Raw genomic sequence first — 22,108 nt, 5'->3', positions numbered from 1 at the left:
CCAAAAGAGATTGCAATTAACATGTTGTTAAGCTAACAGTGCACTACTCTGATAAGCATAAAAAATCGGCTTCATTTTTTGTCATTTTAAACCAAGCGCAAACCACACGCCTTGTTTGTTTTCATTGGCCAACTCAATCACGTAGTTAACTGTCAAGAAAAGCTCAGATTTCATGGATTCAACCCAAAGTACAGGAAAAACTTTCAGCCTGGACAAACAATAATGCTGCTTATCAGGATGTGCTACCAACACTGTACTAAGGTTAAGGCTAGGGATAAGGGTTAGCAGGGGTGCACATAAGGTTCAAGTCATGAGAGCACCTGCAGATTTAGTTTGGTGCACACACTCGTTAAATATAACTATACAAATAAAATAAATATGCCCTCATGTAGCCAAAATAAACAGCACCAACAAGCATTGCAATATGAACCATTTTAAAGTAGAATTTTAATAATAAAAATCTATTTCCTATTTTAAATGCTTGAATAAAATACATTTATAATATTTATAATAATTCATCAGTTTATTTTCTTTGTTTTTTAACATGTCATTTAGTGTGATGGGTTATATCAGAGTCTCAGCACTGACAGAGGGCCAGATTTACTAAACAGGGCAAATTAGCATTTGGGCACAATTCCATAAAAGCGCTGATGGGAAAATTCTGTGTGTGATTTACTGACAATGGCCACATTAAAGAACACAAAACCTCAACCAGATCATTTCCGTAATGACCCGAGCAATCTACCAAGAGCATTTCTGGGTGTTAAGTAATGGTGAAAATATCAGTAATTTTTATCAAGCGCAAACGTTAATTTATGGTGTTGCATGATTCATTTATGGTGCAAAATTAACTGTCTCCATGCCTTTTTAGTGCAAATTCTTCATTGCATGTCTTTAGAAAATCCTGAGAGCAAAAAGACAAAGTTACATTGGTGCAAGCTGTTAGTACATGGACTAATAGACTAATGTGCAATGAAACGGAAATAAAACAAATAATAATAGCGTCTAAAGCTCTTTATAATATCTATTCATTGATTTTATTAATCTTTATAATGTATTGTCTATTGATAACTATGGGGTTTTCTCAGCAAACACTGAAATGCTGTATATAGCATGTTAATAATTTAATTAAAACTGTTAATCAGTTGACAGCATTGAATTTTTTCAGAGCATTGAGGGATTGCCTTTTCCACAAGGGATACATCCTGAAATGGTGGTGTATTAACAGCCGGCGTAATTATGCTATCTTCTTTTTGGAACAGCTGGGTGGCTATGATTTCTTAAAATGCTGCCTACAGAGACAACTCAATAGGTTTTGGAACAGGACTTTTGGGAAAAAAAGGAGAGAGAGAATTTAAAAAGGGAGATGGTTCATGCAGAGGTTGCGCAATTAGAATTAAACTTTAGAGGAATTAAAAAGGTCTTAAGCAAATGAAATGAAGGAAGGGATAGAGCTGGCGGATTATAAAGGAAGAAGCAGAGAAAGAGACGGCGGCTGATTTAGAAAGATCAAAAGTCGCTTGTCGGGTCAGATTGATTCTCTGATTACCTCTGTTTCTCAAAAATGGATGAGAGATAGAAACGCAGGAGCAGGGAGAAAAATCAATTCTGTCATCCTCTTTCCTCTGCCTTTTTATAGATGCAGGAATAAGATACTCTTGTTGTGAGATTCATCTTTTGGCTCTTTCTCCCCTCCTCTGATGCACTCTAACTCCCTCCTTTCATTTCTCTTTTCTCCTCTCGGCCTTGCACTTTTATTTCACTGGTGTGCAGTGGCTCATTCACTCTCCGCTCTCTTGCTGGCAGGGATTTTAATGAGGCTCTTGTGTTTCAGATATTCAGCCTCCTCAGCCCTCAGGCTTTCCCACACAACGAAAACAACTCCGGGACGAATTCTCTAAACAGTTGCGGCATTTTTGAATGCGGCGCGCTAAGTGTTCGCAATATTGCACTAAATGCGCCGATCATTTAAATTTTTGTCAATGCAAACGGGGAAAACAGAAGATTTATTTGTTTACGTTATGCTGACCGATACTTCAAGTGCCACTGCGCTGACACCTGGTGGTGCGGATGCAGCATTGAGCAAACAGTGCAGTTCTTGGTGAGTTTTCACCTCTTGTCTTTTTCCCAGAGAGCACAGTATTCCTATCCTTTTCATCCATCCCTCCACAGTTGGATTAGCAGTCCAGATGTTGCTGACCCACATAGAGTAGAGGAACAGCTGTCTGCAGGATGGGGTGGGAAGGCTGTCCTGGATTTTAACAGTCAGAACAACCACTAACACATGTGGGACACTGTGGAGAGAGAGAGGATTACCCCTTAAGCCCAAACATCCAGAGGGAGGAACGCGAGAAACTGCAAAGAAGAAGAAAAGGAGAAATTCTGTTTGAGGTTGCGAGTGGGTTTGTTCTCCAGCGTGCCTCCGCATATCCGACTCTTGTATCTGCTGTCATCAGGGGTTTTCAGGTGCACTTGTCCCACTTCTGTGTCATAAATAAGCTCTGTTTGTAATTTGTTTTTTGTGAACTTTTGTATTTGCAGGCTTTTACAGATGAACATTTTATTGCTCAGAGGTTGCTCTTTCATAACGCAGGAGGCTTAAAGTCAATATGAAATCAGTTACGATGGCAATTCCTTTTTTTTTTTGTAATGCCTCTTGCCTATTGGGTAAAGACTTCAATAATAACTTTTTCTACAGTAATGAATGCTGTCTTCTAAACAGATTCATCAAAGAAAACTGAAAAAATGCCCTGGTTTCAGTAAAAAAATTGGCAAACACAACTGTTTGACATTAATAGTAATAAGACATGTTTCTTGAGCAGAAAAGCAGCATTTTAGAATGATTGCTGAATGACCATTTGACACTGATTGACACGGGAGACTTTGCCTTTATATATACTAGAAAATCGTCAGAAAACCCATATATTGAATTGAGCAGATATACTGAATTCGCAATGCTTTTAAAGTATTTATGAGCAAATAAATGAAGCCTTGGTGAGCATAAGAGGCTTCACTAAGAACATTAAAAAAATCTTATGAACCACAATTGCTCGAATCTCTGACTTCCGAGAGCAGACTTGCTGAGCACGATCTTGGCTAATCTAAGCGGAGTTTGAGAGCTTTTCTGAAAACCCTAGGGAAGACCATTAGGGTGTTTTTGCAAGAGAAAATGATAGGAAGCAGGATATTTAACCTCCTTTCTAAGGAGGAACACAATATTTAAAAGATCTCACTGGTGATTTTCCCTGTGGGATTGGCTAAGGGACAGTTATGCGAAAAAATGTGAGTGGATGAAGTCATTTCATTCTTTATACGCTGCCCTCATCTTCCTCCAGATGTCTTTTGTTCCAGTCTTCTTGGCTGAAGCCGAGGACATTTTTTAGGCAGGCTCGGTTCAGCCTTCTTTTATAAAGTCTAATGAGTGTAGAGTGCTAAAACTAGCGTGACTTGTCCCAGTGTGAGTGATGACATTCAAGCCCTTGGGAACGGCGCTCCTTTCAGTATATCAGCAAGGTGTCTGCTGCACAGAGAGAGAGAGAGAGAAAGATATGTTGCTTGACATTGCACTTACAGCCGGTTGGAGTTTTTTCAGGCGCAGATGCAGACACAGTTACTTCGCCTTGTAGTTTCGGTTTTATACCTCTCCGTTTTCTGGCCCCTGTAGAAGGCAACATAGAACACAATTGCTATAGACATCCAGCAATTATCCAAAGGGCTGGTTAAGGCACAAAATGAGACGGCATAATGGAAACAACATGCACGGCACAGAGCCATTTGCTTGTCTGCTGGTCAGTCCAACACCAACACTCGGCGGTGATGCTCTTTCATCACCGCTGGGCCTGCCGCCAGTGTAAGCTGCTCCTGCTCTGCATTCTTGCCATTGTTGTTATTTTTTTCTTTCCCATCAGCGCTCCCCTCCCACACTCCCTCGCTGGCCTCGTTGTGATCCCTGCGCTAAATCATTTGCTTCAACCCTAAATGGCTAAGTCTGGAGATCAGCTTCAAGCTATAAGTATAAAATGTTTGGGACACATAATCACAGGACTCAGCTGAGGTTAAAGACTTTGAACCTTGGAGTCTGATGAAGTTGGGACAAAACCAATGGCATTATTTGGATGACATCCTGTGGTGGCCTTTTGATTTTGCAACGAAAAGCACAGGATCACTAAAACTGCAATTAAGGCCATGCAATTAGGGAAAAATAAAATAAAATTGTGATTAAAAGAAACTTCTATGCTTGTTTGTAATGCTGGAAAGTATGGCCAAAAATGTTATGATTATACAGTGTAACATTAAAAAAGTACTTAAGAAAAACTAATATAATATAATAATCACAGTAGTTTTAAAATAAAACTGTAATATTACAATACTGACATTTGTAGCTAGATTCTTTTTCCTTTTATTTAAGTGCTGAACATCAAGCTTTTGTGTGGAAAACTGCAGGGAGCTGTTATAGCTTATCTTCTGTCAACAATAGCCGGTTTGCAAGTTCTTCTTTTTACAAGTTTGGGAGGATGAACAGTGCATGTTGCATTCCCGAATGCACATTATAGGCACCCCAAATACAGAGCAGATGGAGTTTACATTTACTGTGACCTGAGATGCTTTGAGAAACTGAAAACACCAGCTCATGACCTGCTCACGTGTTAAAGAACACAGTGCCATGCTTCGCTCTCGAATAAGTTATTATTTTCAAAATTGAGATTTATACATCATCTGAAAGCTGAATAAATAATCTTTCCGTTGGTGTATGGTTAGGATCATTTGAATACCTGGAATCTGAGGGTGCAAAAAAAATCTAAAAACTGAGAAAATGACCTGGAAAGTTGTTCTTAGCAGTGCAAATTACTACTCGAAAATTAAGTTTGAATATGTTTATGGTAGGACGTTTACTAATTATCCTCATGGAACATGATCTTTACTTAATATCCTAATTATTTTTATCATTAAAAAAAAATTATGATTTTGACCCATACAATGTATTTTTGGATATTACTACAAAAATACTCAAATGACTTAAGTCTTATTTTGTGGTACAGGGTCAAATTTAATCCGACTTACTTAGAGTGGTTATTTGCTCACCCTCATGTCGTCTCCAACCTGGCTGTCTTTCTTCTGGGGAACATAATGCAAGATATTTTGAAGAAATGCTTTTTTGGGGGGCTGTTTTTATTGCATACCCACTTCTAGTTATGCCCCTAAAATGAAATCTAAACTTTATCACTGTAGTTTCATAAAACAATGACTTCTCCCCCAGATCATGCATCTGGAGGGCTAAAAAATAGTTTCAAATTAGGTTTTCCTCATCTGATCCCTCTCCGCTGGGGTTTATTTCTCCCTCGAGAGTACGTGCTCTCAGCATGGGGTAGGAAAATCAAATCAGACAGACTGCTATCATCTGTAATCGTGCAAAAATTAGCGTCCCTGAAAGTGATACAGTTTGGAGGATGTTCTTTTTCTCAATGCTTATGTAAGGTAATTTAGCTTAAACTCAAACCGGGCTTTTGCCTCTATCGCATACTGTCAGATAATCTTTCTTCATTGAGCTCATACTGCTCCCTGTGCGTTTGAGATAAATGTGCCTAGTGCTCAGTGCTGGATGCTTTCATATATCTTGGAGTCTTGTTTGTGTGTACTGATCCTCCTCCAGTGTTTTTACCGCGGTGCACTGCGCGGTCTCGGATCACTGCCCATCTCGCAGTAATTGTGGGCGGCTCTGTTATTAATTAGCGCAGGTAGCTAACTGTGTTCTCAAAACATCATGAGAGAACGGCTTTTTTTCTGCCTCACATTTGGACCAATTAATTTGTACGTTTCCTTTTGCAGCGTTACAGACGTTTATGTATTTTTATCAGCGCACTTTTTGTGCCCAGGATGTGAGAATGAGTCAGCGCGGAAGAGTACTATTTCACTAATGGATATGTTCGTACACACACGTATACACAACACACAAACACTGTCTCTAATTATCCATGTAATGTCAGGGGAGACATTAGAGTTCACTGAGCCCTGATGGGTGTCACACCAGAGCAAGAGAGTTCAAACACACGTTGTTATGATTTGGAAGAAGCCTGTGGTTTTTAATTAGCTGAAATTTCATGTTCACAATGCCGTGACGGCGTCTAATCACTTGACCCCTGGCCTCATAACTAAAACTCCTTCTCCGCTTGAACTTGTAACCAAGTCTAAAATGTTTTCAGGTCTCACCTCATTGGCCCTCGTATCATTTTTGCCGACAGGTCTGACCCGGGCCTTGGTGTTGTCACTGCGCACACAGAGACGTTTCATCATGGGAAAACAGAACAGCAAACTCAGGCCCGAGATGCTACAGGACCTGAGGGAGAACACAGAGTTCACTGACCACGAGCTGCAGGAGTGGTACAAGGTGGGAACATCTTGAGACGTGCACAGGTGCCCCTAAAAAGGATCTGGGTACTTAAGCCACGCAAAGTGTATTAATGTTATTGCATTAACAAATTATGCTAGATCTTTCTTGATACTGATTAGACTGATGAGACATTTTGCATTAACTTTTTTGGTTTTTACTGTGAACATGTATACGTTTATAGGTATTTTATTTATTTGTTCAGTTTTGCCTAACAATCGTTACTTGGTTTGATAGTGTGTTATCTAATGCAGTGACATTCATGCATTTTAACGTGCACAGCAAAAATGTTTTCCTACTTATTTCTACTTATTTTCCATAACAACATCTGGATAGTCTTGTTTTCTGAAAAAACATCAAAATAATTGAGTTCCTACATAAAAAAAACACAACAACATTTGCCAGTGTGGTAAGAATATTATTACGTTTAATTATAATTAATATTATTATAAAGATAAAAATAAAGATGCATTCATGCACTGAACAATACTGTCACAAAAATTATAATTTTAGGTGGGAACAACAGTTGGTACCTTTTACTCCTAAAAGTTGCATATTAACACTGGAGTAGTATTATGTACCCTTATGTTACTTCTTAAAACATATTATTGGTACATAAGATGCAAAGTTATCTCCATATTTTCTTTTCTGAGAATACAGGCCTATGTGTTGTTCATACATAGACATAACATAAAAAGGGTCATCCCTTCCCAAAAATATGGTTAAATTTAGCATTTAATGTATGTCTCCATAAGTGTTGGTCATGGGAAATGACTTACTTATCCTACCCTTGAGTGTGCCTCAGAGGAGACATGAACGCAAGAAGGTTAAAGGCCAATGTATGTCTATATGTATGTAAATTTGAGCTGCTCTATTATGAGCCACAGTGGCCCTGGGACCGAAAAGAGCAAATCATTCAAGTGCTGTTGAAAATGACTGTAACGTTTAGTTTGTATACAGTTTATGTACTGTTGATGCAGAATTTATGAGCTGACCAAATTGCACAAGAATGATAAAATGCACAAACTATAGGATATGATTACAATAGCGCTGAAAACAGTTCTTTATTGGGAAGCAAAAACAAGAGAAATAGGAAATTGGCTGGTTAGTCCATTTTAGTATTAAACAAATCACGTTAAAACACATCATTTATAAACCTCCCAGAAGATCATGAATGCAGCCGTAGACTTTCCCACTTGGTTTTAAACCGGCAAACACTTGGCTGATTGTGAAAGACTTAAGTGGAAATTACAGAATCATCATGAGAAATTATTTATGAGTTTGGGGGTTTGGGGATGCTTGTGTCTGACCTGAGATGTCATATTCTAATAAAGGAGTCTCTTAAAGCATGCCACTGATTGTAATATGTTATTCACTCTAAACAGGGGTTCCTGAAAGACTGCCCCAGTGGTCATTTGAACGTCGAGGAATTTAAGAAGATCTATGCCAACTTTTTCCCATACGGTGATGCCTCTAAGTTTGCTGAGCACGTCTTTCGTACGTTTGACACCAACAACGACGGGACCATTGACTTCAGGGAGTTCATTATTGCTCTGAGTGTGACATCACGGGGAAAACTGGAGCAGAAGCTGAAGTGGGCCTTCAGCATGTATGATCTGGACGGCAACGGTTACATCAGCCGCGAGGAAATGCTGGAGATCGTGCAGGTCAGTGGCATTCTGGGACGCATGTGCTAAAGTCTGCAGCCTAAATTCACTTCTAACATAAAACAAAGATATGTATATTGCATCCATACACTCACTTTCTCAATGCTAGGATGATATTGATTAACAAATATGTATTTTTTTTGACTGTAGGTGGATGCTAACTGTTAACAAGGCTAGTGTGCTCAGTAATCCTCAACGTTTGGTTAGCTGGTTTCCCAGCCTTGTTAAACTGATGTTTAGCTGAATGGTCAGTTGGTGTCCAGCTGACAAGAAGCCAAACTACCAAAACAGACCAGCCTAACCATACTGGGCAGGCTGGGAGACAAGCTTACAGCCTTAGGCTTTTTATGAAGGTTGACCATTAAAACAATCCACAAGTAAACGTTGAAAAAGCCTGATCAACACAGACCTCTGCTGGTTACCAGAGCAGTCGTTTAGTGACCTGAACAGTGTGCAGGATTGTTTTGAACACGGTTTTAACATCTCCGAAGCTTCTCGCAGACGTCCTGATAGACAGCAGTCCACTGGAGACTATTCAAAAGTTGCATTAGCCTAATTAGGCATAGTAAAGGTACTACGCATTTCCAAAAAGCATTTGAAAAAGCACAAATCTAAAATAACATTTGAAAAAACAAAAATTATTGAAAAACTACCGTATACAGCACAGTTTGTGAAAATTTATATCATTACTTGATAAATACAGTTTTATCATGTTATCAAATTTATTTTATTATAAAGTCATTTTTTTTCAAATCATGGTTTGATAATTCTATTAACACCAGTTTGGGTCCATTTGACCTGTAAACTGCAGAATAATTGTCAATTATAATAATAGTAAATGGAAATTGCAAAAATTAAAAATCAATAAAACATATTGTCCATATATTTAAAAAAATATATGAGATATACAGTGGTGGCCAAAATAATTAGAACACTTGGTTTGTTCTGTTTCTTCATGTCATTCAGACTGGATGAGGATCACATCAGATTGCTGTGTGGAGCACTGGCTGTTGACAGACAAAAATCTCACTGGATTATTACAATTACTGGCAAAACGAATAAACCGATACGTCCTACTGACACACTTAAGCCAAAGATAGAAATAACTGACTTAAAATCATTTTAATCTGGTGAAAATACTTCTAATCATTTTGGTCACCACTGTACAACATGAGATTTCACAGATATTTTAACCACCGAACTTAAAAATGTTCCTGGTTTCCATTTGAAAAATCCGCTCACATTTGCTTTCAAGCAAAGTTTTCACCAAGGATGTGTGATTTATTAAAGTGCATGCTTATTGAGCACACTAGTCTTATGGCGATCAATCTTGACTCAAAAAATCCCCCTGTTCGCTGACTTCTGTGCTGACTTTGTGTCATTATAATGTCAGATGAAAGAAAAACACCTGCTTTTATCTTCAAAGAAATGAAAGAATCAAAATACTTACAGGAAACAGACACGATTTTAATTTATGTTGAGCATTTCTTATTACCCACCCAATACATTACTTATTAACAGTGCAGCCATATCCTTTCATGTTCCTCTTATTCAGCCTGCCTCAATATTTTTCTTCTTTGATGTGTGCGAAATGATTCATAAGATCAGAACTGATCATTAAAAGACGACTGCAATATATTTTTTGCTATTTCTGAGGTCTATAGTATGTATACAGTGCATATGCTACACCCTCTGATTGAAGAAGTGCCGTTCTCCTTCTACAGCAGCGGTCACTTCTAAGTGTATAAGTACAGTACAAGTCTGCATAATTTGCAGAAAGCACATGGATGAGCAGCCTGACCCCTGGTGGAGAGATCAAACACAAACATTAGCGCGCTGTCCCAGATGATCGCTCCCCTGTCAGCCTGTGCTGTGGGAGTAGAGGAGCTATTAGCATGTGCTTAGCATGCTCAGTTGGTACCAGTCTCCCTCAGCTAGGCTTGGCAAATCTCCGTTCTGCGCGATGCCCCTCGACTAGCAAGGCCTGTGGGGAAGATCGCAGGGTTGGGGGAGGGCCGTAGCGTCCGCGTTGGCTCGTCTCCGTTGGATTAACGAGTTAAATTTAACCGGGGTTTATCCCCGTGTGTGCAGAACGGTGAGATTATCCGCGAGCTCATGGAGGTTACAGTTGGCTGGCACTCAGAGATTGCAGCGTGTTGCATATTTTATCGAGGCGGCTGCTTTTAAAAGGTGGAGGGCTAAGCCAGACACCAGCCGTCTGCCCAACTGTGAATCTCATTATCCCTCGAAAACATTACATAATTGATTGACTTCCCTGATTTGGTGGGTACGGCAGGTAAATGAGCTGAGGAGGCCTGTGAAGTTTCCCTGCTCGAGTTTGCTTTTTGCTTCATGGCTCGTGATGGACCTCAGTGCGGGATGAAATACTAATGGAACAGAATATTGGATAAGCTGAGTCTGTGAAGGCCAGATAAAGGTGGTCCACTGATATTTTAACTTGGTTAATTATTCATATCCTTAACAGGCCATTTATAAGATGGTGTCATCGGTGATGAAAATGCCTGAAGATGAATCCACACCAGAGAAGAGGACAGATAAGATATTCAGACAAATGGACCTGAACAATGATGGTAAGATGAGGACTAGTTCTTGACTGTTTGAACTGAAATCTTAAAATGTCCCGGTGTGATTATTAAATAGTGTGTTAAAGCGTGTGATTTAATAAATAAATGTATAATCTGTGGACATCAGGAGCACGTGTGGGCAGTCACAGTCTCAAATAAATACATCATATATACAATCATACAATTTCTTATGTTCATCAAAGAAAACAAATCTATTTGTCTATCTGTCTGTCTATCTAGGGCTGTCAGTTTAACATGTTAACTCTATTAATCAGCTTTGAATCACAGGAATAAATTATATTTCCAAATATATTAAACCGTAAACTGTAATAATGTTTCAGAATATTCACGTATTTGTTTATATTGAGCCTTGGGAAGCATTAGAGATTTCTTTTTTCTTCTGAATGGTAGTGTACATGCAAACTACAAAATTATAACAGAAGTGGGTTTATTAAATGTACATTAATTTCAGTTTTCATTAGTAATCACTAGCATTAACTCATCATTATATTACAGCAATATATATACATATACACAAATATATACATATTTCATTCATATCAGGGCATGTCTTGCAGTGTCTTTTCTCTCAACTATTTTTTCTTCCCATTCTAGGCAAGCTGTCTTTGGAAGAGTTCATAAAAGGTGCCAAAAGTGATCCCTCCATTGTGCGGCTACTGCAGTGTGACCCCAGCAGCGCTTCGCAGTTTTGAGTCGCTCCAGACAAGCTGCGCTCAATGCATGAAAGCTCTGTATCTCATTCTTCTTTGTGTTCCAGACGGAAGAGTTTTAAGAAATAAAACGTGCAACAATTTTACTTTCCGTTTTTCCCAGAAAGGACATGCGTACATCTGAAGAACAAAGACAACACCTGCCAGGACATTCTCTGTCTGCTGCGTGTCATCCGTCCTTGTCTCTGCAGAAGCTGGTGGAGCTCACGACTCCAAACATATACATAAAAAAGCGGCCGACCGTGTTCCAGGGTCCAGATTTTTGGAAAGGAATGTTCCTTTTTAGGAATCGTGCATGCGCTCTTGATCTTTACCACCCTTCTTGTGTTTAATATCTGTGCTGTTTTGTTTCTCTTCCCCGTTGTTTTGTGAGGGCACAGTTCCCCATCTACTTTTTATATTGATATTTAAGTGTATATACAGTATAAATGCATATAGAAACATGTTAGGACTACAAAGGAAGGCAGTTAGTCTTTTTACTCACATGCATCTAACGGCAGTATTATGTAGCTTCAGGCAGTGTCCAAAACTTCGCCTCCAATTGACCCAGTGGACTGATGGACTGAATGTTGGGATTTTTCTGCTCTGGCGCTCATGATCTTTATTTTACAAAGAGAAGGCTGAGGATCCCGTTCTTGAATTCTGTTCGTTTAATTTTGTTGTTGTTGTAAATATGTGGTTCGCTTCCAATATTTCGTTATTTATTTTTTGCATTTTTATGGTGTTTATTTTACCAAGGGTGATTTTATTACTGTCGAACCGAGGCGTGAGACACTTGGTGATGTATTATGCCGTTTGGAGTAAGTTGTTAGTCATTCGAGGCTTTTCAGTGCATTGTGGGGATTTTTTTTTTTTTTGCATCGGGGGACACATTCCGTTGAAAGGAAGACACCGGTAGCACATATCATTTGAAGCGCTTCATCTGTGTGCGTGCGGTTATGCGCGTTTGTATGTGCGCAAGAGTGACGGTCTGCATGTTTTGGTGTATGTATGCGTCTGTGCTGACTTTATAGTATCACTTTGTGTAGTTCAATACGATATCTTTGTATGCAAGTACGTTTTTGAACCCCGATTTGAAGCAGCAAACTCGTGACACCTTTATTCTGCATCATATGGTACTCAAAAACCACAATCTTAGGTTTCCATCAACAACATAGACAGGAATGTACAATGCTATAATTTATAATCATGTCTCACCTTTAGATAAAGAGTTTGAATACCGAAAGCGATCACTAAGGGCTTATTTCCACTCTTGAATGAACAGGTGTAAGGAGAAGGCCACTGCTTTAGTTTTTCTTTTTTCGTTTTATGCAACGACTGACATTCCATGACCTGAATTGTCCAGGTGCTCCTGCTTTTGTAACATACAGTATTAGCTCGTGAACCCCATACATGCCCACTCTCAAAACATGTGTAGCTCTCTCACGTTGCTGGCATCCATGTCGCTTCCATATTTGTACCGAGACCATATTTGATGCTGCACCCTCTATGGCAACTTTCCTCTATTATGTTGCATGAAAACCTCATGCGAGGACATGATGATTGTCCCCTTTTACTGACGTTGAAAAATATACTTCTGTGTTTAGAATGTCGCCTGAGAGTGATTCTTACACAACACTATCCTGTACATAACATACACTTAATGTGTCACTAACGTATTGATCAATCTTGTCACATGATCACAAAGCGTGCTACATTCAGAGTCGAATTAAGAACGTTTTCAAAACTCCAATACAATTCCTGATTTTGGTTTAAATTCAACTGAATAGAATGCAAGGAAACTAAAATAATTAAACGGAAATTGCATTTAAAGAAATTAATGTAATTCAAATATAAATTCTGAAACTGATCTAATTTTAAGGATAGAAAAGCAATGTTGACATTGTTTAATGCTGTACATAGTATTAGTTGTAAAGTATTATGTTTAGTAATTAATATTTTTTATTAATATTTTCAATTTATCATGTTTTCATTTTAAATTAGTTACATTTTGTCATTTTTATGAACTTACATTTTTCAATAAACAAAAACGTTAATTGTTTAGTTAATAATAATAGTAATAATAATAGCATGGTAAATAGATATACAATCATATTTAATCAATTAGTTCATGCAAATCAAGGGGGACAAACACTTAATTTCCCAGAATGCAACAGAGATCGAGAGTGCCTTTTAAATTGAAAATAACTTGATTTAATTTTTTTGTTTAAATATAAATATGATATATGATATAAAGAAATAAAAATGCGTATTAAAAATATGTGAAATTCATATGAACTGTTAATATCCCTCATAGCCTAGGCCGGTTGGCTAGTTTTAGCTGGTCTCCCTCTTTAATTAAAGTAGAAAAGCAATGTTGACATCACACTTTTTGACCGTCAGTTTTTTAATACGTAGCCTATATTTAATGTATAAAATTTGACTTGGTGCCGCGGTCCGGCCGATCATCAGATCCAGATACTGGATCTCTCCAGCGCCGCGCGGCTAAACGGGGACGCGGAGGGTCGATGGCCGCGCCGACCGGAGGACGCGGAGCGAGGCGGTGGCCCGTGCATCTCTGGAGGTCTAATAGCGGACAGTTTCCGTGCCTCGTCTCCTTGGCAACGACGGGACGGGGGTGAGTAGCGGGGCTCGGCCGCTCCCAGGGTTTTCATCTGAAACGGAGCACAGTGATGCCGCTTTAGAGTACAGTATGACTGCAGTATGAGTCACCGAACACACCTCTCTCTCACACACACACACACACACACACACACAGGGCGCCGTGATTCAGTCACACACGTGTTAGTTAGTACTCTCTCAAGCATCTATTAGGACGACCCCATGAGCTGAAGACTCACAGGATAAGTCCACCTTATTTTCATTAGTGCAGATCGGGGCTCCACTGAGTATCAGCCAACACATACCGGTGTGCTCTCATCTGGTAAATGTTGTTTGCGGAGGCACCAGGGCAGACCGAGGTAGGAGATGGAGACCTTAAATAAGCGACATGAGAACACCATCTCCACTGCACTCATCAGTATCAGTGGGACCCACAGGACTATCGTGGTGCTCTGAGAAAGAGAAATATACAGAGCCTTCGTTTATTGCGTATTTACTGAGTGCACTGCATGGGAGATCGTGACCAGTGCACTTTTTTACTGTTTACAGTCTGTTCCAGAACAATTTCGCATCAACAACCTTGATTTAGCTTTAATATTACACTTGTTTTGTACAAACAACAGGTGTATAAGCAAATAAGCCTATATAGAAACTATAACTGAAGTACAGAAATTCATTGTAGGAATAAGGTTCATTGGTTAACATAAACTAACACATTAGAGAGGTGAGCAGAAATGATAACAAATGCATTTTATTATTATTGTTATTGTAATAATAATACTACTAATAAAATAAAAAAACATTACTAGAATTATAAAATGTCATCACAGTCTGTGGACGTAAGTTAACAGGAGCTAACAATTAACTGTTGCATTTTTGTTAACTAATGCTAAAGATGAACAAATGCAATAACAGATGTATTACACATTGCTGGTAATGTTAATGTAATGCACTAAATAATGTACTAATGTTAAATTACAATACCTTATTGTAAAGCGCTACATCCTAATCTATTGCATTGTTTGTATTGTACGTTTTTACTTTACTTTTTTTAAAAATACATTTTAATGTCAGTTTTAAATATTTAAAACATTTTGACAATAATATGGCAGTTAATATAATTCCTTTTTTTTTTTTTTTTTTTTTTTACCAGACATAGGTAATAGATTTTTGTGCACTAGTATCACTTTCTACAAAATTACCATTCAATGCAAAAGCAGCTACCAGTGCCACTGAAACAGGTTATTTACATATTTCCATAATTAGTTTATTCTACTAATGTCATAATGGTGGGGTTACTGAGATAAAACAAATCATATTTTGGCTGATCATACGATCTTGGCTCCAATTAGGCTACTTAGCAGTGTGCATGTAGGCTAAAACATTTTGAACATACGCATTACTTATAATGTCATGTGTAAAACTTTTTAATGAGGAAGAAATTACTAAGTGCACTTTTAATGAGTAGAGAAACATTATGAACAAAACAATCGGATCCAGTGTGCTCCTTTGAAAAGCTTAAATAAATATAGGGATTATGACAGAAGAAAATGTTATTTCTACAAATGTGCACATTTTTGATCTTACGTTAATGAGCAGAATGTGATGAAATCTAGTGGAAGATTATTGCATCAGAAAAGATCCAGTTTAACACCGACAGCTCTGGCAATTCCAATAAAGTAAAATTAAGCCATTAAAAAAGTTAATATTGAGGTTTTGATATTTAGAAAACAAATTCTCATATCAAAAATCAACGGTGCATTAAAAGAGCCTGGAACCTTTGACACCCTAGTGAATATAGACCTTGGTCAGGGTATATCATATTTCATTTTTGACAAGAATGAAAAACAATGTGTGAGAATATGGTAGGCCTGCATTTATACTTTGAAAAAAAAAATATTCATGATAAATTCAACCTATAGTGTCTTCCCTGAGGTCTGTTGTTACATATTGCATAAAAATTTATGTTTTTAAACCTTCATTTTAAATATGTGTTTAACATCATAGTTTTTTAGTCACTATCACAAATCCAGATTTTGAACTTCCGTTCACACACTACCAGAGGTCACCCACTTACTATTTGGACTCTTAAACTACACTACTGTTGCACCTCACACTGGACTTCATTTCCCATACTACATTGCACAGATTGGTTACACCTGCATTCAATTACACACTCCCACCTGATTACACAGCTGTACTCAGTCAAACACACTCTACTTAAGCATTAAACTTCCTCTCGCGCACCGCAGAGTATTGTCTAGCACATATCACTGCTTAGCTTTAGCTACTTTACGAAGCCAATAGTTATTTCCTGTATAATTGAAGACACAAGCATCAACAACAATTAAGTGCAAAGAAGGCTTGATGGTAAACTATCAGGAAAAGAGAACTTGCATTGCCTCATCTGTGAGGATTCGGGTGAAAGTCTTGATGGTTCCAAGGTTTTGGACTTGCACTTGAAGAGTGATGTCCAAAGATGTCCTGAATCATGATGATTGAGAGTTTTCTCCTAGGTAGAAGGTGAAAAGAACTAAGAGGGATATCTGCTGAGATCCGAGGACCTTTGATTAAATGAAAAGACAAGACTGCAAAGGGTTGCAGAGGTGTCCCACAGGATGCAGCTGGGCTGGAAGAGACCAAAATATAAAAGACGACTGAGTCTTCCCTCTGAGCTCAGACCTCTTATGGGTCAAAGAACCAATGATGTTTTGAACTTTTGGAGGGAGAGTTTTATGGCTCTTTGTCTGTAAGCATGGGAATATGCAATGGATAGATGTTTGTGAACTAGTAAAGGTTCTTAGAACCCTAATATGTTGCAACGATAGCAACATGCAATACAATGTTTATCTGATCTGGCAAAGGTGTCCTGGTTACCAAGGTAACCAGGGGTCTGGGGTCATTCACACACTGGCACACAGTTTGTGTATTGTGTGAGGGGTCTGTGATTAGCTTAATATTCAGATCTTCCAGACATTATTCTGATTTACTCTGGGTGCCTATCACTGAAGTGCCGTTTGCCATGGAGCACACTCAAAACATGGCGGCTACAACAACACCCCATCATGTCACTACTGCCATTCATGAGCCCAATCAAGTTAAACTTGACTGTCATGAGTCAGATCAAGTCAAAGTTGATTGTCTTGAGTCAGGTGAAGTCACAGTTCATCATCATGAGTCAAGTCAGGTTATGACTCAGCTGATCATCCAGAGTCTCCTCATGTTTCAGCTGATCATCCAGTGTCACGTTATGTCACAGCTGATCATTCAGAGTCATCTCATATCTCAGCTGATCGTCCTGAGTTTGGTCACTCCCTATCTGTTGCATCCAGATCTCAGAGGTCAATTTAAGCCCTACTGGCATCTAGCGTGGAGAATCCACTGCTGGTGCAGCAATTGCAGCTGGTATCCCCAAACCAGCACCAATCCCTTTGAGTTCCTCAGCTTCTAAACAAATTTCTCTCTATAAAGTGCTTCCCATTTTGGGGGTTGCTTTAAGTTGTGTTTGGGCTGTTTACACCACTGATTCCGAGTCTGAGATGGTGGCGGCCACAATAAGATCCAAGATGGCAGCTGATGCTGCAGAACCTCTCGAGGTAGTGGCGCATGTGCTTCTGTCGCAGTTCTTCTAGAGGTGGTGGTACATGCTGCAGAACCTCCAGAAGCAGGAGTGCTCACTTCAGCTCTTTGTATGGTGGTGGCATCCAGCAACACTATCTCAGTCTGTCATGATACTGAACTTTCTCTGTGACCTGATGATACCACTGTAGAACCTCCAGAGGTGTCAGTGGTGTTTACTCATCAGCCCTCGTCCTGCCCTGTAACGGCTATGGAGTGTGACTTTGAATCCACGTCCTGCCCTGTAATGGCTATGGAGGCCATTTGTGAATCCTAGTCCTGTCCTGTCCAAGGAGGCTGTCTGTGAACTCGTGGTTTGCTTTGAATCGACCATGGAGGCCAAGTACAAGCTACTATCTGACTCTGAACTGGCCCTGGATGCCATTAATAAATCCTCATCCTTTCCCGTTGTGGCTGTGAAGCCCATCAGTTAGCTCTCTGGATGTTCTGTCATGTCACTGTTTGTCCTGTCTATAGTAGGAAATCCAAACTCTTAAAATTGTCTAACATGAGTCCAGGTATAACCATTGTACCATATGTTATTCCATTACTTCCATCAGTAGCAAAGAAACCAATAATGAGCTACCCTGTTTCTCAAATTCCACATGGACCTGGCCCTCTGTCCCTCCACCTGTTCCACCTTCGCTCCTGTTTGAGAAGTATCTGGAAGCCTTTCCTGTGTGGGGGCTTCCAGCATTTTACCACCGAACTTCCTCTCACTCACCGCCAAGTATTGCCTAGCTCATATCACTGTTTAGCGATAGCTACTTTACAGAGCCAATAGTTATTTCCCTAGTTTAGTCCAAGTTTCACCTTGTCTGTGTTCCCGTTTTCTGATCTTTGCCTTGGATTTTGGTTTATCTCTTTCACCTTGCCATTTGGACGCTGTTTGCCCCTGTATGATCCATCTCTCGTGTTTAAAGTTTATCTCTCTTGTTTTGCTCCCTGGTTTACGTTTACCGATCGAAGACCCACGCTTGCCCTGGATTTACTCCTGTGACTTGCCCTCTATATATCTGTTTGCTGTTGTTTGACCATACCTATGTTTGACTATGTTTCACAACAAAAGCCTGCACGTGGATCCGTATATGCCTCACATCTCGTCGGCTCCGTTACAGTCACACATTGCATTGTTGCTTAATAAATTTTAATGTGACGGGGATAATTACACATTTAGCTGAACTTTAGCTTTTTAATGTTTGTTAATTGACGGTATTACTGTATTTTTGTTAATAGCTTGGCTGGGGTTAATTAGTTCTACTGCAGACCCCTTGTTAAAGATCCCTGCATTAAATAATTTATAGGCAATTACTGTTGAACCAGAAACTTATTTGAAATGTAAGTTTTTCAATAGTTATACACTACTTTCTCTCTCTAGTACTTACAAAAATCCGTGTGGGGTCAAAAGGACAGTCATTGGCAATGGTTAGGTGACTCCTGCCATCACTGTAGCCGCAGTAAATGAGTAATCTCTTGTCGCCATGAATGATGGTCTTTACCAAGGACACCGTGAGGCCAATGACTGAAGCGGCAGCCACTAGAACAGCTACAGCACTTGACATGAACAGTGACCAGGTCTACAATAAAAGAGAGCTGTTTTAGCATTAGCAAAGAAGAATCAACTCAAGTGCCAGGCAAAGGATTTGTCCTTTCAGGCTTCTCTGTATCACAGGGATTTTGTAAATTCTGAGCTGTGAAGGCACATGCAAGCACTCTGACAAGCCAGTGATCAAACGATAGCGAGCCCGACACAAGCCCTGATGAATGAGAGAGGAAGCAGGTGTGTGCCACTGAGGCAGAAAGACGCAAGAGAGAGAAAAACGTACAGAGAGAACTGACAGAACGCACAAACACATAAATCAGTGACAGCACTTTCATGGGCTTGTTCTCTTTGATTCTTGAAAGAAACATTTTGAAGTTCCTCAGGTATTTGAGCAGCCGTGGTGGACCAACATATAGGATGAAATTTGCATTTAATACAATTCCAGCTTTTATCTGAAGCACAGGTCTAAGCTATTAGAACACACTGAAAAAAATATGCTACACTTTTTAAGGTAAGTGATTGCAAACATTTTAGGTACATTTAATTAAAAAACATGTTGAATGCTAGTCAGTTAAACTTGTTTATTTAAATGTAGCTTAAATTGATTGCAACCACTTAGCTTAAAAAATAGTAAATCCAATTAATATTTTTTTTAAGTGCATGATGTTCATAAGAAAAAGGCAGAATATATATTTTATATGAACATTATTTTTTAGAACAAAATGTAGAACATTTTACCTTTAAATTCTCTATATAATAATTTGTCCAGAAATATTTATATCTATATTGTTGAGTTATACTGAAAAATTCATTACATTTAAAACAATAACTACAACAACAGCAGCAATAATAATAATAGTAGTAGCAGTATAATATTTGCCATTTACATAATTGTTATATAATAATAATATTTATTATCAAGTTATCATAAAATATGACCTGATGTTTAAAAGGTCTCTTGGCCTTCATCTGTTAAGCATTACAAGAGAATTTGTGTGGTTTTGTTTACAAATTGTAAATTACAGTTAACAAATAATTCATTTTTACTTACCAGCACACGGTTCTTCCAGTTTTTGGACAGAACAATAATCAATATACCAATAATGACACCCTATAGATAAACAAAACAGCACATTATTCTGATTGACTCTTGGCCCCAAAAATATTTCAGTGAAAAATATATTAATAAAATAGCCACATTTCAAAATTAATGAATTTGCTCTAAAAATGCTCTAATGATATAAAAAAACCAAATCAAAATTCTTACAGAACAAATATCACAAGCATATATTTCCAGTAACATATTTCACAAAATGCTCATGTTAATGTTGATGAACTAGAGGTACTCTGCTATGTAAAAGAAATAGCTTGTCTTGCCGTATTAAAAATAATAAGAAAAAAAGAAAAGTTCAAAAGCAAAAAAATAAGTACCATTTAAAATTTGAACACATTTTTTACTTTAATTGCAAGGAAAATAACCCAACACTTTCCATAAAAGTAAAATGAGTGAACCTACACACAGGAGCCTGATTTTTAAAAAAAAAAGGCTAATTTTATAAGGAAATTTCAAACAGCACTTAGAGGCTTTAGCATCTGAACTCTTCAAATATTCCTCTGGTTGATCAGCTAATTGCCCACTTTACATGAATATGTCGTGCCTCACCAGCAGGCCCGCTGCCAGGGCAATGACGTTCGAGATGGCGCTTTCCATGGCCTGTCCCCGCTGGAGGCTGAAGTGTCTCAGCACCACACCATGGACCAAAGCGGCCAGCAGGAAGTTCACATGCCCTACTAACACCATACAAAGACCCATCTTCATCAGCCCCTTGTGCTCCTCCAGATTGCCACAACACACCCCTGAGGATGGAGAGGGAGAGAGCTGATGGCATACCAAAAGGAGCCAAAAAATCTGTGCTGAATTTACAATCGGTCTATAAATTTACAGCCTCTCAGCAACATAAACACTGAGTTAAGGCTTGGAGAGAAGACAAGGGTCGTATTTTGACAGGGCTGTGCTGACAAATGTTACAGATATTTTGCTGCTGTGCTCTGGAAAGGGCTGTGAAAGCTGAAGGAAAGATTAGAAGTAGAGCAGAGCGGTGTGGGTGGACATCATTTCACAGCAAACACAAAGGCTCGGCTGATCCACTTAGGACAGGGTTTGGGCTACAGGAGAGATGTCACCTCAGTTAATCATTACACACTCTGTACACTCGGCACAGCAAACTCCACAGATAATGGTTAGACTTTTGGGAAAAAGGAAGAAAGTTTGTGACAGTGCTGACGAGCGAGAAGCTGCGGTGATCATACGTTTACTGCTGTTTGTGTGCTACAGACCTTCTGTAAACCACACGCTTTATGACATACGACTGTGTATTTAAGAGACAAATGCAAATTGAGTACAGCTATTAATTATGGCTTTGTCAGTATTACAAACAGAACGAAAATGACCTGTCATCCTCAACACACGGCGCATAAAGATTTATTATGGTTATCTCATGCAGTAGCTCACCTGAATTCCCCATTTGAACAATTTCCAGTTTCGTTTAAGTCCTCGGTTAGGTCATGGCACTTCTGATTATATTCGAGAAGCGAGGAGCTGCGCCTCTTGTCCCCACTGACCCAGTATCACACGTGTGTTTGTGTGCAGACTGAAGGAATGTGCCCCGGATATTCCCTCAGAGGCTGGGCAGGCTTTAGGGCTGGTGAGTTCATCATTTAAACAATAATATTCAAGCAACTGGATTTGGATGGTCTTAATGCAACTCATAATTGCACAGGATAATAAATTATGTAGATTCTCTCCACAAGAGGGACACAGACGCAACAAAGGGAAGAGAAAAAACCTTCTTTGGGAGAAGACAATGTATGAACTGTATACTGTATGTGGTCAGAATTGTTGGTACCCTTTAAATATGATAAAAGAATTCTATGAACATAAAACCGCAGCATTAATCCTTTCATCGAATTCATTGAAC

General features: G+C 38.9%; 2 protein-coding genes across 4 annotated transcripts in view; one reads left to right on the top strand and one right to left on the bottom strand.

The window, feature by feature from the left end:
• The window catches only part of LOC122323377 (hippocalcin-like protein 1), a 313,600-nt gene extending 300,644 nt beyond the window's left edge, over window positions 1-12,956 (top strand). Inside the window, exons 2-5 of the mRNA XM_043217181.1 lie at window positions 6,240-6,385; window positions 7,771-8,052; window positions 10,538-10,643; window positions 11,253-12,956. Of these exons, the coding sequence (XP_043073116.1) occupies window positions 6,290-6,385; window positions 7,771-8,052; window positions 10,538-10,643; window positions 11,253-11,350 (582 nt within the window). The 5' untranslated portion in view covers window positions 6,240-6,289 and the 3' untranslated portion in view covers window positions 11,351-12,956. The remainder of the gene's footprint in view (window positions 1-6,239; window positions 6,386-7,770; window positions 8,053-10,537; window positions 10,644-11,252) is intronic.
• tmem54b (transmembrane protein 54b) lies at window positions 12,441-21,798 on the bottom strand. Of its 3 annotated transcripts, XM_043217177.1 has the most exons (6): window positions 21,643-21,798; window positions 20,794-20,987; window positions 20,182-20,241; window positions 18,973-19,164; window positions 14,275-14,421; window positions 12,441-14,022 (listed from the first exon to the last, which is right to left on the bottom strand). In XM_043217177.1, the coding sequence occupies exons 1-6, from the start codon at window positions 21,653-21,655 to the stop codon at window positions 13,816-13,818; spliced, it is 813 nt and encodes a 270-aa protein (XP_043073112.1). In that variant the 5' UTR covers window positions 21,656-21,798; the 3' UTR covers window positions 12,441-13,815. The 3 variants fall into 3 exon arrangements, with proteins under 3 accessions (XP_043073112.1, XP_043073114.1, XP_043073113.1); XM_043217179.1 differs by lacking the exon at window positions 18,973-19,164; XM_043217178.1 differs by lacking the exon at window positions 20,182-20,241.
• Window positions 21,799-22,108: the final 310 nt, after the last annotated feature.

The sequence above is a fragment of the Puntigrus tetrazona genome, chromosome 19, assembly GCF_018831695.1.
Source record: "Puntigrus tetrazona isolate hp1 chromosome 19, ASM1883169v1, whole genome shotgun sequence".
Taxonomy (NCBI): Eukaryota; Metazoa; Chordata; class Actinopteri; order Cypriniformes; family Cyprinidae; genus Puntigrus; species Puntigrus tetrazona.
Note: the sequence above shows the minus strand (reverse complement) of the source record. Positions and strands in the feature narration are given on the sequence as shown.